Genomic DNA, 17,398 nt, shown 5'->3' on the forward strand with positions numbered 1-17,398 from the left:
TCTTGTTAAACTACAAACATTATCATTGGAGCACACATGCTGGGACAGACAAATTGGAACACTGGTTGCCAGCCTGGGAGGGTCCCCGGTGATTAACTGTCACTACGCTGATGTTGACGGTGCTGCTTTTCTAATTGTGCTAACCATCGCGTTGGGCGGTGGGGGGAAAACCAACCGTCTTGTCTTTCATTAAAAAAAGACAGGTAAAGGAATCATATGAGTGGGCTTGTGTGAATCCTACCACCCTGATCTCACAACCCCAAGGGTCAAGTGTTTGTAAATATTTCCAGTAACTCATATCACCAATTCTCCCTCCTATTAGCAAGGAAACCCACTTTAACTTGGTCATTTGCATGAATCATTATCTCTGGGCGTGGCATTTTCACGGGATATTCCAACCTTCCAACGGCTCTGGCTAAAACGCTTTTCGTTGATTTTAAAAGCGTGAAAGCAACTGTGTGCATCAGTTAAAATGGATGGGTTTACTTTTAAAGAGTCGGTAAAACAGAGATCTTCTAAATGAGGGCAAGGTGGCCTAACTAACAATCTCCTTTGTCCAATGGGATTTGAGGGCGGGAGTGGGGAGAAGGGGTCAACACACCATAGAAATCTCAAAATGACAAAGTCATTGTTTGCTGAAAGAGGCTGGAATGCTTTCTACACACTTTCCCTGACATCTCCGCACAATGCAATGCAAGGGTCAGTGGTACTGAGACAAGTAAAGGCAGTTCCACTCTTTTGCTTCTATAAAAGCCAGAGACCCAACCTATTGTCCCCAAGTCTTCGGTTCGCTTTGTTCTCAATACCCAGATGCGCCAGCTTTTTCATTCCTGCTCCCCCTCTGGAAAGAAATGACTGCGGACACCTCCTTCACATTTTCTTTTTTCTCGGGCATTTTCACTTCATAAAGCCGCAGTCAATGTGTTTTGTGTGTGGTGAGGAGGGAATGACACGTTCCATGGTGGTCCCCACCACTGTCTGCATTGGTGGTTCAAGTAGCCTCAGGATTAGCCCTTTGTGCTCCATGAAAGGATATGAAAAGTCAGTTACTTAAGCTCAGTCAAGCTGTTGATTTTTTTTTCTTTTTTTTTGGATGAGGGGTGTGTGGGGAAGAAAGGTTTTGCAATTCAGTTTTCCTCAATAAATTACGGCATTTTGCTGAGGGCAGCTGTGTGCAAGTTCACATGCTCAACGAGTCCCACGTTTCAAAAAAAAAAAAAAAAAAAAAAAAAGACAAAAATGCCTAAAACTTCCACGTCCTACCTTTGTTTTCACTTGCTTCGCTAGTAGGAAGACTTCTGGGAGGTGATAATTGTTAATGTCAAGAACTCTAAATAAATGAGACTCCTTACTCAAATATTATCTGAGAGTTTCAAAAACTGCATTAAGTTCGTTACTATGAAATATTCAGTGCTTCACAGTCTATTCTGAAAGTAACGGAATTTGATCCCGTGAGTCTACATGTAAAAATATCTATTAAAAACTTTTGGGGATATCAAACTTAGAATATCTGTGAAAAAACTCATGTGGTGGTTATTTATGGGCCTGACAACTCGGTGACAGTTCCTTTGATGCAATATAATGCTATTACCAAACTCTTCCTCCCACTTAAAAAGGTATGTAGTGCTTTAAAAATAACTACCCATTATGCAATACTTAACATGCAGATGTTATGCTAAGAATTTTATTAAAATGATTTAATTTTGTCTTCACAACAACCCTAATGAAGTGTGCCATTTTTCTCTCTCCTACAGATAAAGAATGTGTGGCTCTGTGAGGCAGAACGGGAAGAGGCAGAGCAGGGATCAAACTCAGAAAGGCAGACTGCGGGGATTGGGAGGGCTCCCACCGTAACCCCCTCCACGACATTTTAAAGCTAGTTAGTTACATTGTAAGTGATGCCCATGAACACATAATCACATTTACAGGAGCACACTCGGGGCACATGGGTGGCTGAGTCGGTTAAGTGTTCGACTTCGGCTCGGTCATGATCTCACGGTTCGAGAGTTCGAGCCCAGCGCCAGGTTCTGATGACAGAGCCTGGAGCCTACTTCAGATTGTGTCTCCTTCTCTTCTGCCCCTCTCCTGCTCGTGCTCTCTCAAAAAGCCTGGGTGGCTCAGGTGGTTAAGTGTCCAACTTAAGTTCAGGTAGTGATCTCACTGTTCATGAATTTGAGCCCCACTCACACTCTCTCTCTCAAAAATAAACATTGAGGGGCGCCTGGGTGGCTCAGTCGGTTAAGCGTCCGACTTCGGCTCAGGTCACGATCTCGTGGTATGTGAGTTCGAGCCCCGCGTCGGGCTCTGTGCTGACTGCTCAGAGCCTGGAGCCTGTTTCAGATTCTGTGCCTCCCTCTCTCTCTCTGACCCTCCCCCATTCATGCTCTATCTCTCTCTGTCTCAAAAATAAATAAACATTAAAAAAAAAAATTAAAAAAAAATAAACATTGAGAAAAAATTTTTGAATCTATAAAAAAAAATTTACAGAAGCATGCTCAACCCTCACACCATTAAAACATGAATATTTTCTTTTTCTTTTTTTTTTTTTTTTAAATGTTTATTTGTGGGCCGGGGTGGGGCGGGGGGGGGGGGGGGCGGGGAGGCGGGGGCAGAGAGAAGAAGAGACAGAATCTGAAGCAAGCTCCAGGCTCTGAGCTGTCAGCACAGAGCCCGCCCGACACAGGGCTCGAACCCATGAACCATGAGATCACAACGTGAGTCAAAGGTGGGTGCTTAATACTGAGCCACCCAGGTGCCCCAAAGCGTTTCCTACAGAACCAAGAGCACTGGCAAAAAAAACATTTGCAGGGTTCTTACAACCTCAGGTAGGATCACACTAAACAGATACAAAGGTCTGTTTTTTTATGCTGCCTTCCTTCTTCCTTTGGAACTGCGAGTGGCTCCGACTTGGCCATCCACCATAATCTGACTGGACAGGCAACATACCTGGTAGCTATAAGAGCTGGCATACATAATGACACACAGACCCATGACTGCTCTCTGCTGGGATATGGGCTTATGAATGACATCTCTGAGGCGAGGGACTCTTCCACAGTGTGGACCCACTAATCAGAATCAAAGGGTTTTAGGGTGCCTAGGTGGCTCAGTCAGTAAGTGTCCAACTTCAGCTCAGGTCATAATCACCCAGTTCATGAGTTCGAGCTCTACATCGGGCTCTGTGCTGACAGCTCAGAGCCTGGAGCCTGCTTTGGATTCTGTGTCTCCCTCTCTTTCTGCTCCTCCCCTACTTGTACTCTGTCTCTCTCCCTCTCTCCCCCCCCCCCCACCACCCCCCTGCTTATGCTCTATCGCTCAAAAAATGAATAAATGTTAAAAAAAAAAAATCAAAGGGTTTTCACCAGCCACACTTGGCATCACTACCTGGATATCCCAAATAGAAACTTGGCCAAACCCACTATTCTTGTGGTGTCTTCTTCCCTCTCCATGGCTTTCGAACAACATTCCAAATCCAAATCCCTGCACTGGAGACATGAGTCTCCCTGTGATCTGCCTCCTCTATACCTATCCATCTTTATCCCCTCTGATGCCCGATCTCAAACTTCACATTATGGTGTCCTTGCAAACTTCCTAGGCTCTCTTGGACTTCCTGTCGTTGGTGCCTGCTTCTCCCCTACATGAGGCTCAGGGATCACTGGCTTCTCCCCTACATGAGGCTCAGGATCACCGGGAAGCCATCCCCAACTTTCCCAGGCAGGGTTACAGAGAGGTCCTAACTACTACAATCTGAACTAATAGTTGGCCAATTCAGAAATAAATAATACAAAATCTTAAAGTTTTGGTTTAATTTAAAAGCATGTAGAGGGGCGCCTGGGTGGCTCAGTCGGTTAAGCATCTGACTTCGGCTCAGGTCATGATCTCATGGTTCGTGGGTTCAAGCCCCGCATGGGGGTCTGTGCTGACAGCTCAGAGCCTGGAGCCTGCTTCGGATTCTGTGTCTCCTTCTCTCTCTGCCCCTCCCCTGCTCGTGCTGTCTCTCTCTCTCAAAAATAAATATTAAAAAAATTAAAAAAAAATAAAAATAAAAAAATAAAAGCATGTACAGATCTGGTGTTGGAGTGTCTCAAGGTCTTTCTTACAAAACTCACACCCACAATGCATCACCTAGGACTTCGAAGACACTTTGTGAGGCTCTCAGCACAGATTCCGCCTGTATTTCTCCAACCCCCTCCCCCGCAGTCACTTGTCTCATCCATACCTAATTACTTAAAGCCATTTTTTTTTAAGCAGAGCCTTTTATTAAGCCTTCCCAAAGCACTCCACTTGGCATTCCTACTTATCAGTTCACACAATAAGTACTGTCATTATGAGATGACAACATGGGTAAGGAACAGGAACAAGTCTAGGAAGAATCACAACAGACTCTGGCAAAAGAGAAGGCCAAAGAATGGAGTGGAGAGAGTGCGTACCCCAGAGACAGCCACTAGAAGCTCATCTTACAGCGGGATGGAGAGGAGCATGAAATGCAGGAATCGGAGAAAAAGGAGGAATGGATTGAACACCAAGAATGGTGGCTGACTCTGCCATCCTTTCTACAGCATTCCTTAGCGAAGAAATTAAAAAATGACTAAAGACTAGTATTTACCTCCGGAGGTTCAAGGACAGGTTTAGAGTTAACGTCTTAACTTTCCAGCTTCACTCAATGCGTGCTTTGCTAACTTCATCCGTAATTCTCCCGAAAGGAGAAAGCCTCATAGAATAAATCAGATCATGTAACACCGTCAGGCTTCCAGGAAACCTGGGGCCCTGGCATCCCAGTGCACTGAACTGAAATGGGAGAAGCAGAGCCAGAAGCCCAGGGAAGCCTCACGGAAGGCCGGCATGGAACAAGGTTGCCCGCTGCCCCGTCCTGAGACGCCAGTACAGATGCTGGCTGGAACCAGCAAGGCGGGAGGAGGAGGAAGCCTTCTGCCACAAAGCCTTTTGCAAAAGACCACAAAAAGGAGACCGAAATCTGAAACATTAAGATCCTTTCCAGGAAGTAGCCAAGGGCACAATTCACAGGCAACCTCCCAGCACATGCAACAACACGAACCACATTATCACCCTTGTTGATCTTCAGTAAAATCCACCAAATGGGAATAACATGTTCAAAGGAGAAAGATGTCCTTGTCGCCCTTAGAATTACATGGTAAGCGGCCACTTTCCTGCTCAAAGACCTTGGATGGGGCCAAGGGTTCACAGGTTCAAATATGAATTCCTCAGACAAGTTTTCCAGGTTCCCTTAAACTGCAGACCATGATTCACAGAGAGCCCTACATAAAACCCTCTGTTACAACCACAAACATTATTTTCCTTGCCTTACAGTTTAAGATGTACATCCAGCTACTTGATTTGAAAGGGTTGCAAATCAATAATGTGACTGCTCCTTGAGGGTATATGTGCATTTATATTTACACACGTACACACATCAGATAAAGCATAGACAAGCTCTGTTGCCTGAAATCAAGTAGACCAGAACTCTTATCTTCACAGAAGAGAATGCTATTGCCTCCATTATCAAATCTTAAAATTAAGAGTTTAGATCCTTAAGTATTCAAAATGTAAATTTGCTACTTGGACATTCGGTTAAATTAACTATAAAGTATTTATTTTTTACATATAAATGATAAACTTATTACGTTCAGTGTATACACTTCTAGTGTTTAAATTTAACAACTTAACTTTTAACTTTAGATTTGTGTCATTGTCTATAAGGGATGTATTTCTAACCCCTAGTACAAGCACAGTATAAAATCACCTGTTGTTCACTGTTTTAATGTAAAGTTAAGCTTCTATTTTTCAACAAAATCTTAAGAAATCCTCCTTTGTTTTCATCACAGCCGGTTTACTTTTCATCACATCTGGTTTACATAACAGTACTCCAGAGCTACGTATATCACAACCCAAACAAATGTGCATTAAAATATGTGTAAATGTTGTATCTTCTACTTCATGATGCTCACACCTAAAACATAGTCACAACTTCTCCTATACTTGTATTTGAAATCAGGTTTATCATTAGCTAAGGAATAAAGTTCTTGAAAATAGCAGCTCTCAGTCTGGATTTTACGACCAGCAAAAATTTGAAAAAGCATTCATGAAGGAGGAAAGTGATTTGTCCATCTTTAATTCTAAAGAAAAAAGAGGGGCGCCTGAGCGGCTCAGTTGGTTGAGCATCTAACTCTTGATTTCAGCTCAGGTCATGATCCCAGGCTCATGGGATCGAGCCCCGTGTCAGACTCCACACAGAGAGTGGAGCCTGCTTAAGATTCTCTCTGGCTCTTGTTCACACGTGCTAAAGATAGAAAAGAGAGAGAAAGAGAGAGAGAGAGAAGGCCAGCACCACAATTTCAAAAGATTTATATCTCAAATATCATGGGATCACATTACATGAGCACTTTTACGACTTTTGTTGAAGAGGTGGCATAGGCACCAGATGACAAATAATTTAATTATTATTAGAGATTCTACCTGGCATCTCCCTCATTGAGAAGAGTCTGATGTGATCAAAACATAGAAAGGGGAACTCTGCTTCTCCTTCATGAACATAAACAAGTACAACTCAATAATATAAAAATAAAAGCCTCAAAGTGATTGCTTACTAGATGTGTGATCCTGGACGAATTATGTAACTTCTCTGGGCCCCATTTCCCTCATCTGTGAGAACAGCACAATAACTGTACATAACTCATGGAGTTGCCAGAAAGATGAGAGATTATACAAATAAAAGATCTGAAACAAGTTTGGGCACCCAGGAAGGAGTCTCTAAACATTAGCTAGGATTAATGTTATTTCCAGGTCATTTGGACTACCTATCACCTTTTGTACTGACTTTACACCTTCTGGCTAAGAGCCACTCGACTATATTTAAAAAACAAGATGTCCGAAAGAGAAAAACAGAAAATTCAGCTTTGCAGGGTGGGGAGGAAAGCTACACCATCTTTTTTCTTTTTCCCATGTTACCTCAGCTAGGGGCAACCTGGTGCTTGAGAGCCACTGCCCTAAAAAGGGTAGGCTGCTGGAAGGATAAGAGGTCCACGCTGACTGCAGAGAACCACTTTCCTATTTGGGGAATGACTCAATACAGTTTTCATGACTTGAATGAAATACGAAGTGCTGATCTGCCTCAGTTCCTGAAGCTGTGCTGAGCGTGAGAGAATGCCATGAAATACAGCCTTAGAGCCTTGCCTTTAAGGGATTATGCAGATTTTGATGACTTAAAACATCAGAAAAATATTTGAGCCTCATGATTAGCATCAAATATACATTTTTTTCAATTTTGAAGTATGAGCATGATGTCCCTCCTCTGTTTATAATATTCCAGTGGTTTCCCGTTGCATCCAGAAGAGAACCCGAACCTCTTAACCTATGGAGTCCAGTTCTGCCTAGGTCTCATGCGCCCTCTTGCCTACGTCTCCACTCTGTTCACGGCCTGGCTTTCTCTTTACCTGGGAACATGCCACTTTGCTCCCATCTTGAGCATCTGCACATGTTTCTTTTCCTGAGCACACACTCTGCCCATCTGCTTCCAAGTCTTTTCTGCATGGCTGTTTCCTTCATATTTTCCAAACTCAAACATCACCACTTCCTTGCTCACCATGTCCCAACACTCCCGGAAGTCACCTGCAAAGACTTCCCATTCCTTAATGCACTAGGAGATTATTATATTTGCCTTATAAACTTAACTGTTTACCATCTGTCTTTTGCACTGGAATGTAAACTCCTGGAAGCCAATGCCCGATTCACTCCTCTACACACCAGTGCCTAGAAAAGTGCCTGGTGCACAGGAAGTACTAACTGACCGAGTGGAAGTGAGGTCGCAATGCAATTTGCTCAGCACTGCACTCGGCCACGGTTCGAGGATCCCAGCTTCTTCAGAGGGGATAGGGATAGTTTTATTGCAGAACAAAGTGCCCAAGGAAAGCTTCGCTAATAGGAAGAAGAGACTTTTGATGGTCTGTGAAGAATGAAGACGGGTCTATTTGAGGTTGCATCCAAGGTGTATATGTAACACATAGAAGCGCATCAATAGTCCTCCTGGCAGGCATGTAGAATTCCCTTCCAGGAGTTGTAGAGAGATTAAACTTAATACCTAGGAGATGGGAATCGTACTCTCTAGGCCTGAGCTCCGCTGTCATACAAATCACCAGCAAACAAAGCAAAACAAACCTATTCAGATATATATTCCGAGACAGCACTGCGGTGTAAGGAAAGGGTGTGAACCCCTGTTCCCACGTTGGGCATGGCCCATCTTAGAGGAAAATGAAATCCAGTTATCCCTTGAAGGGTCTTACCCTTCTATGACATATTAGAGTCTCTGGTTCAGAGAAGAAAATACATGAAGTTCTGAAATACGCAAATACACTGGCATCTGAAAGCAAAGAACAAAGGTATCTGCTTATCTCAGAAGACCACGGGCAGGTTAATCTATGTATCACAGTATTCATGAGGCATATTCATGAGGCAAAGACAGAAGAAAACAAATAATCAAAGATGGGTCTTTTTTATAACTACGAAATGTTAAATTAAGATCTCATTTAAGGGAGTGAGAAGGAACTAGCTGAGGAAAAGGATACAGAATAAACACTTTAAAGTAATAGAAGTTATTAAAATGATTAAGTATCTCTCAAGGCTTATCAAATATACCAAGGACGAACAGAACTGTCAGAAAGGAGTCGAACACCCTTGGCACTAACTTTATCCTCTCAAACAAAGCTAAGCAACTGCCTTCCAGCTCCTATCTCTTCCTGGGCTCAGGCTCAGGTCCCACATGGGCACTCACTTCCAGAAGCATTTCCTGCTCCACCACCCACAGGAGCCTCTTCCTCTCTGATGGAGGGTCACTTCCTGAAAGCTCAGGTGAGCTCCTGGACCTAACAGCTTGCTTCCCGGGACTTCCTCTAAGGCACTCGGCAAAATTAGCATTCCAAACTCAGCCAAGGATGAATTTTTGGACAGCTCCCTCTCCTGGGGGTGGGGGTTGGGGAGGGCTGGAGGAGAGCCATGAGGGCAGGGCCTCACGCCTACTCGCCTCTGTATCTCAAGACCTCGACTCTAACCCCTGGTTATCAGTGGGATGGGGGGGGGGGGGATGTTGGGATGAAGAGATACACTACCCCCCAAAGCACCCACATAAGCCATAAAACCCAAACAACCTAGCAACACTGAGCAAACTCCTTCAAAAGCAGCTTGCTCTTATGTCAACTTCCTCTCCTCTGACTTACGGCCTTTGCAATCTGGCCTCCTTCTATCCTGAACCTTCTCCAGCTGCTCCTTGGACTCCTAATCGTCAAATCCAACTGACTGCTTTCTGCTTCCTCACCTCCTCCTTTGCACTGAACACACCTGTCTTCTTTTGGCTTTCCAGCACCAATTTTCCTCCTTTCTCCCTCACTGTTCATTCTGTGTCTTGTCTGTCTGCCTTCTCTTCTCTGACTTTCTCTTTAAGTATTAAGGTTTCCATAAGGTTCTGGTCTTGGCCCCTAAAAATGCTTCACTCTCTCTGGGCAATCTTATCCACTCCCCCCCCCCCCCCCCATCAATGACCTGCTCAGAGAAGAATACACAGGCTCTATGCTCATGCCAGGTCTTAAACACCAGGCTCACACCCCCAACTACCTGCAGGATGCCCCACCTGGATGTCCCAGAACTCTTCCTAAGTGAACTGAAAATTGCAGACAAGGACTGGAAATCAGACTGGTCTCACGCTAGAGCTTTATCCTCTCTCCTACACAGTCTCCCTCCTTTTATAAGGTCACACAGCATTGTAACTGCTGACCTTCAGTCTCTCCCAAGAGAATGTGCCTCATGGAAGACAGGAATTAAACGGGTTTTGGTTTTTTTTTTTGAAGTTTTATTTTTGAGAGAGAGCAAGAGTGAGCAAGCGGGGGGGGGGGGGAGGGGGGCAAAGGGAGAGGGGGACAGAGGATCTGAAGTGGGCTCCATGTTCACAGCAGAGAGCATGATGTGGGGTTCGAACTCACGAACCGTGAGGTCATGACCTGAGCCGAAGTTGGACGTTTAACTAAGCCACTCAGGTGACCCTGGAGGACAGGAATTAAATGTCATTCAGCTCCACAACCAAGCCCAGCAGGTGCATGGCATGTTGAACATGGGAAGTGCTGGCCAAATGAAGGCAGACACAGATTCCATCTTTGTCAGCACATGGTAGGAGCTCAATAAAAGATGGGGTGGAGAAAACAAAAAGGAAGACATCTTACAGGAATGAGAAAATATGGTAGAATTACAAATCTGCACACCACAGACACATAGTAAGAAACAATGTTTCCCTTTTGGGACAAACAGTCAAGATTCTCCATTACATATCTAGTTGCACATATGTTCACGAAACAACAGATGTGCACAAATATTACACCTGTGTATTCAAAATCATTAAAAATTAATTTGTCATTAATTAAAACTTAAATGTTATTAGAATATTAAAAATATTACATATTTTCTTGGTACCTTTATTAATTAATCATTGTTTTAAGAAAATTAAAGACTAGGGGCACCTGGGTGGCTCAGTCAGTTGAGCATCCAACTCTTGATTTCAGCTCAAGTCATGATCCCAAGGTCATGGGACTGAGCCCTACATCAGGCTCTGTGCTGAGTGTGGAGTCTGCTTAAGATTCTCTCCCTCTCTCATTCCATCCCTCTGCCCTGCCTCCAGTTTGCATTCTCTAATAAGAAAGAAAGAAAGAAAGAAAGAAAGAAAGAAAGAAAGAAAGAAAGAAAGAAAGAAAGAAAGAAAGAAAGAAAGAAAGAAAGGAGAAAGAAAATTAAAGACTAGATTTATGCTGCTGGTATTTGTGCTATGGCATTAGGAAGTCAGCCAAACACTCAAAAATGGACGTTTTAATCACTACCTCTATGCTTTCGTTTACCCAAATACATCACGTTTTGAAGGCCAAAAGTCTTATTCATCATTGATTTGTCATGTTTGAGGTCTAGATGAAGATCTTGACACTATTTGTATTTGATCCCTATTTTTGTAAAGACATTTAGTTTTAACATGTGAAGAACTATATCTGGCTTGATAGATTACTTGGTTTTAAAAATATCGTTAATACTCAAAGCTGTTACAATTTTCATGAAAGCAAATAAACAAAACGTGTCTGAACAACACTGGTAAGCCAGATGTGCCCTGCCAGCCATTGGCTAACTTATCTGATAAGCCCAGGGCAACCCTGAGGTAACCTGCAGACTGCTGTTTTTTTGGATCGTAGGAATCATTTATTTCCTACAATGTACTCAGAAATTTCCCTCACTTCTGGCCCAGCCTTCCAAAATAGAAGGTCGACAATCGAACTTTCCTCATTCACTACCGTTCCGTGCCCAGGTCAGTTCGGGCTCCCAAATCCCACACAGGAGCCCCACTCTAACACAGGACAACAGGAAATGACATACAATTTCAAAATCCAAGGTGTCACAGTCTCCCACGAGCTGGGTTAGGAACAGCTAACTATCCAAACAAAATAAAAAATAAAAAAACAAACAAAACCCTACAAATATTTACACAAATATAAATCTTTTGTTGAAGTCCAAGGTACAAAGTTAGGAAAATAAGCTCTACCTGGTCAGCAGATGTACTCAGGTTTTAAACAGAATTGTCTTACCTCAGGGGTAATAAGATCTGCCCCTGATTTCTGACCTGCTTCTACAGAGTATTACTGACTCTAGCCACCACGGCTCAAATGGAAGGTTCTGTTCTCCCGTCTCTCCCCAGTTTCTCTGCATCAGACTCCACTGGAAAAACAATGAAGTTCTAACCCAATGGTTCACATTTCTGAACTCTTGCTTACAAAACCAACAAAACTATCATTGTCTTACAGAAAAAGCAATCAAACATGCGTAATATGGATTAAAAAGCTCACATGGATAACTGTAATCACATTATGTCTATATCGATTTGATTTTAACTCTCCAAAAAATGCATGATCATATACGTATCTTTAGTAAGGGGGAAATACACACACACACACACACTGCACAAGACAGTCTTAATCTGAATATTCTGATAAGTGGAAAGCTTAACTCCCTATTCAGGAAGGTATCTCAGTTTTAGATTTCAGTTTGCGTTCTATTCGTTACTATGTAAATCCTGCCAAGTTCTTTCTGGCTCGGGAATACCTGATGTAGAGGATATGCAGACTGGGAAGGCCCACATCTCCTGCAAGATAATACCAAGGGGAACTTCTTGACAAGGAAATTCCCAGTCCTTTTAAAACTCAACCGTTTCAATTAAACTCACCTGTTACATTCGGAAAGACTCAGGATCTGTGAGCTTCTGTGAGCTTCCCCGGGGCTGCCAGAGTCAGAACATTTTTACCCAAAGAACCAGATGTGAGACATTAAAACGGGGGCGGGCTTCCTGATGCCAGGAGCTGATTCTGCTACTGACATCAGAAACAAAGGCAACAAGGCAACCTTCTAGTATCTCAGTTCCGAAAGAGGCTAACGACACTCTTTAGAAGAGTTTCTAAAGAGGTCTGAAAGTTGTTTCCCTTTTAGATTCCCATGCAATTGGGAAGGTGCCGCTTGTTCACACAGGTAATATTCGTGATAACCTGTATGTTTTCCCTAATACTTAAAACTTTTAAATTTCTCAGAGGACTGAGTCAACGCAGGTAAAATTTCCTTTAAAAAACTCTCACCCACCTGAGAAAGGCCAAACAAAAACCAGATAAACTACTTAAGCAACGCCTCGAGGTGAGTCAAACTGATTGTCATTTTGACCTTGCTTTGCTTTAATTCAGGAGCCTATTTAGAAATGTAACAAGCAACCCTCTTCATTCGGCTCAGCTAGCAGAGCTAATAGGCTTCTAATTAATTTCCAGAAGATTGCTGTTATAACTAACAGGTTTTAAACATTTGGTTGATTGGGGAAAATGAATTGAATATAATGTATTTGATTTGGAAAATTAGTTTTCATTCTATGTGCTTACCCTAATAGTGTTTATTTTAACTTTACATGATTCCATTAAGAGTCTCAGAACACCACTGGGTTGTTTTTATCCTTACGGAGTCCTAACCAACTTAAAAAAAAAAAAAGTAATCAATTTACATTTTGATTTTTGTTGGCCTTTATTTGAGGGCAGGTTAAATTCATTTTTGTGGCTTTAATAAAAAAAAAAAATCTTCGCTTGCTAATATAGCAAAGGGCCCAAATACTTCAAAATGATCCTAGTGATACCTCAGTCAAAAGTCTGCTCATCGCATGCAAATCCTTTGGAGAAAGGCCTCTGCACACAAAGTAAGATGAACCAGTTACTGCATTGTTTATGAAGTTTCCCTTGATTCCTCCTGACAACCATTTAAACAACGAATGTTGGGAAATGTCCCTCAAAGAATCAACAACAATGGCAGGGATCAGAGCTTTTATATTTAGCTAATACTATTTTTAAAAGGAGAAAATATTTCTTCCTGAAGGGATTATGGGAAGCCTTATTAAAGACACCTGCAAACAAAACAAGTGACAATAGATCTTTATCATAATTGATAACTGAGTTATCCTTTAGACAAAACTCCTTTCTTGGAGACAATAACATCGAGATTTACCTCTGCTATTAGAGTCAAGAAATCAGCTAATCGGGACTACTGGTATTCCACCAGGATAAGTCTCACCAAGATTAAGTGAGCAGATAATAAAAAGGCCCTTGTCTCTCTGGTTAAAGAGAAGTACAACGAGATTAGAATTTTCTGAGGCTGCTCAGAATGTTTTATAATGAACTCAGGTGACATCGATCCCTGTGTCTCCATACATCATTCAGAAAGAGGTGGGGTGACTCTAATTATGAGGACCAACTATGTGCTGAGCACGCAGTGGGACAGCCCACCTTTACAAACTCGGCCTCTGCCTAACTTGCACTTGCAAAGAAACAGAATCTTTCCCCAGATCTTCTCAAAGCAATAAACAATCTCTGTCAAAATGTGACTCTGTTTTAGTGAAAGATTGCTTCTTGGGGATAAATTACACAGCAAAACCCAGCAGGGCACATCTATACAATAAGCTTGCAGAAGAGGGAAGGAAAAATCAGAGATCTTCGCAGTAAAAGTACTCTGCCTCGGAGTCTCCTTTCTTCACGCCAGTAACAGCGCACGTCTTTCCTCGTTGGCTACACTGTTTGCAGGCAGATATTCATTGCTCCATTTCCCCTGTGACTCACAGAAACGCCTGTGGTCATTTCGGGCCTATTACTGATTTTTATGACATAGCTAATTTTCCAAATTAAGTAATTCTGGCTCCTTTCATAACAATGGCTCCAGAAAAATCCCTAAGTTTTGACTGGAAGCGTATCTGGGCATTGAAAAAAAAGTGTGGGGAAGGGGCGACAGTTGGGGGGAGGAGGAACCATCAGGATGAAGCGACAATTGCAGACCTCAGTGGTAGCATTTCTACTTCCTGGCCTTACAATAAGTTCATGATTAGACCACTGAGGAGAGTGAAACACAAGGTCATGAAATATTAGCAACAGCAGCAGCGATTTTAGAAAATGTGCATGCAGTTGTTGATAAATGCACTTCATTTAAAAAAAAAAAAAACAAAAAACAAAAAACAAAACCCTTGGAAATGAAGAAGAAAGTCCCCTGGCCTGAATCACTGAAAAGTAGACAGAATTAAACAGCAGGAAAAGCATCCCATGTGTGCAGCAATACTGAGCAAGCAGATGAGGCATGAGATGACCCAACATACTTCTTCAGAACCTCAAGTTCACAGACAAAACAAATGCTGTAGAGAAGGTATTTGCAGGATTGCTGGGTTTAAAACACACACATATACATACACACCTTAAGACTTAGCACAATCAGCGTGTGAAAGAAAAGCTGCCTAGAAAAACAAGAAAGACATTTTCTGAGATGACTCTGATCCTGTACTCAAATTATTGGCTTAAATGTACTTGCCTTTAAAGGCTTTGTATCTACAATAACTGCTCTCTATTGTCCTTGCTAACGAAGTATTATTTTCACCTTATTATTACTAATCTTTTCTTTGTCAGTAACCACACCTGGTTTTATCCCCCAAAAACGGTGCAGTAAATATTTGTCCTTTGTGGTAACACAATGCATAATTTAGTTAATCTAGGCTATCTTTCCGTGCGAGGTGACTGTTTCTATATTATGAAATGTGTTCACGGTCGAATGAGATCCATGCCAGATGCCTGGAAGGCAGACGGAGAGCCGCTTACCAAGCTTGTAGCTGCTTCGAACCCACCTTGACATGACTCTGTAGCCGCTCCTACACCCGGGGTATTACTCATGTGAACTTGGCCTCCGAATCAGACCACACCTTCCTCTTACCACCACGGCCTTTACGAAGATAACGCGACTTCGTCAGGCCGAAGGGCCCACCCACGGCCCCCAAGGAAAGGACTGGAAAGAACAGGAACTGCAGTTCCCATGCGAGAACTTGGTGTCACTGCCAGCATTACCTGAATGAAGTCCAGAAACGTCAGGGGCAGCAAGTCGTCCATGTGCCCGATGTCTTTGGAGAAGCGGTTCAAAATCCCTCCTACAACAACAGGACGCGAGACATTACTCACTTCCCCAGGCCGGCCCTTTAAGAGAAACGATTCACAGACAAGTCAAAACATTTGAAACGTATATGTATTTAATGTATCACGTGTTCATACGAAATAAGCCGATGTCAGCGGTGAAGAAAAAGAAAACAGGATGATACCCAAAGAGAAACAAAAATACCACCAACGGCAGTGGGCAGGGAGTTGAAATTTGGCCGACTTTTGATAAAATGGAGGTGAAAAAAACGTTACAGCGGTACAGGGAAGGGTTGGTGGATTTTAGAACATTCCCTCCTTTTAGATGCCATCTAGGATGCCCATTCGGGGGCTGAGTTGGTAAATAAACAATTACAAAATACATAAACTGACCCCCAATTGTTATACTAATTTTGCTTTAGTAATCAGAATTTTGCTAAGTGGTATTTTTTAAACAGATGTAATTATAACCTCTCTTTTTCCCCCCCTCAGGATGGTTCACAGCATCTCACATTTTGGCAAATGTTGGAATCCTGCCATTCCCCAGTTGTGAGTTTTCTACTAGGATTATAAGTCGCTTTTTTCTGCGGTACACCAAGTGTGACACAGACTCATTCTTAGATTTCCAACACAACCAGAGGAACGTAGGCAGGAAAGAAGAAATATTACTTAATGATTAAAGGTGGTTTCTTATTACTCATTGTATATCCCTTCTCAGAATCCATGAGAACAGGACATCCTAAAGGCTTGAGAACTGGAATGTGAGAACAAACTTTCAATAAATATCTAGTCTTTTAAATGATAAGATTTTAAAGAAATGGAAGCTACACACACACACACACACACACACACAGCCTATTTTGGTGTAAGCAATTCCTGGGAAATGCGTTTGTCTAGGTCCCTGAACTTCTTTTGTACTGGAGGCTTCAGGAAGCCAGCCTGCAGGGGAGATGTGTCAGAAGTGACTTCCTCCGGGCCCTTCATACTAAGCTACAACTGGACGCTGAAGGGCCAGAGGCTGGCAGCCGAGCCTCCACTGCCAGGAAGCAGGGAAGCCCAGGGTCACTCAAGCAAAGAGCTGGAACAACTGAAGGCTTCACTAGGCCACCGTGACACTCCCAGGCCTCCAGTTTCCTGACTCAGGTGTAGGAAATACAGACTCCAGAAAACAGCTTCTTATAGTGACACTTTTGGTAGGCTGGGTGACAGCTTTTCTGAGCCTCTAATAATAATACCTCCTTGAGAGAGTGATTCTGAGGATTAAATGGGCTCATGCACGTGAAAGAACCTAGTCGCAATGCCAGGTACATTATCAGGTGCTCAAAACCAAACACCAAGGTAAGAGAAATGCTGTTACCCACAGGATCTGCAGCTAGTCTCCTGAGAAAGGCTGACAACCAGGCGCTGTCAGGTCAACCTGTTAAAATGCACATTCAGTAGCTTCAGGCTGGAGCTGAAGATTCTGCGTTTCTAGCTCACTTGGCGGGGTGGGGGGAACGCCCTTGCTGCTGCTCTCCAGACTACACTTTGAGGGGCCAAAGGTTAAGTGATTGTTTGACCAGTTGTGCTTTAGAAACATTAAAATTAGACGGGCAATTTCCCACATATTCTTACAGATTTTGTGGACTACCTAGTTACTTTTTAACTTCCCAAAGTATCAATACCAAGATAAGAAAAACATGCATCTAAAAACGCTAAAAGACACAGTTTAAAACACTGGTCATTTCTTCAAAGGAAAAGTGCCGCGTTTCAACATAGTCAGGACTCAGAACACTGCAAAAGTATGGTTCAGCTTAAAAAATACTGAAACCAATGGGGCGCCTGGGTGGCTCAGTCGGTTGAGCGTCTGGCTTCGGCTCAGGTCACGATCTCGAGGTCCGTGAGTTCGAGCCCCGCGTCGGGCT

General features: G+C 42.9%; 1 protein-coding gene across 4 annotated transcripts in view; it reads right to left on the reverse strand.

Annotated features, from left to right (window-relative positions):
- ABCC4 (ATP binding cassette subfamily C member 4) overlaps positions 1-17,398 on the reverse strand; it is a 370,199-nt gene that overhangs the window by 76,352 nt on the left and 276,449 nt on the right. For all 4 annotated transcript variants that reach the window (XM_053217139.1, XM_027065098.2, XM_053217143.1 and 1 more), the window contains one exon: positions 15,432-15,511. In XM_053217139.1, the coding sequence (XP_053073114.1) occupies positions 15,432-15,511 (80 nt within the window). The remainder of the gene's footprint in view (positions 1-15,431; positions 15,512-17,398) is intronic.

The sequence above is a fragment of the Acinonyx jubatus genome, chromosome A1 (assembly GCF_027475565.1).
Source record: "Acinonyx jubatus isolate Ajub_Pintada_27869175 chromosome A1, VMU_Ajub_asm_v1.0, whole genome shotgun sequence".
In the NCBI taxonomy this organism is placed as follows: Eukaryota; Metazoa; Chordata; class Mammalia; order Carnivora; family Felidae; genus Acinonyx; species Acinonyx jubatus.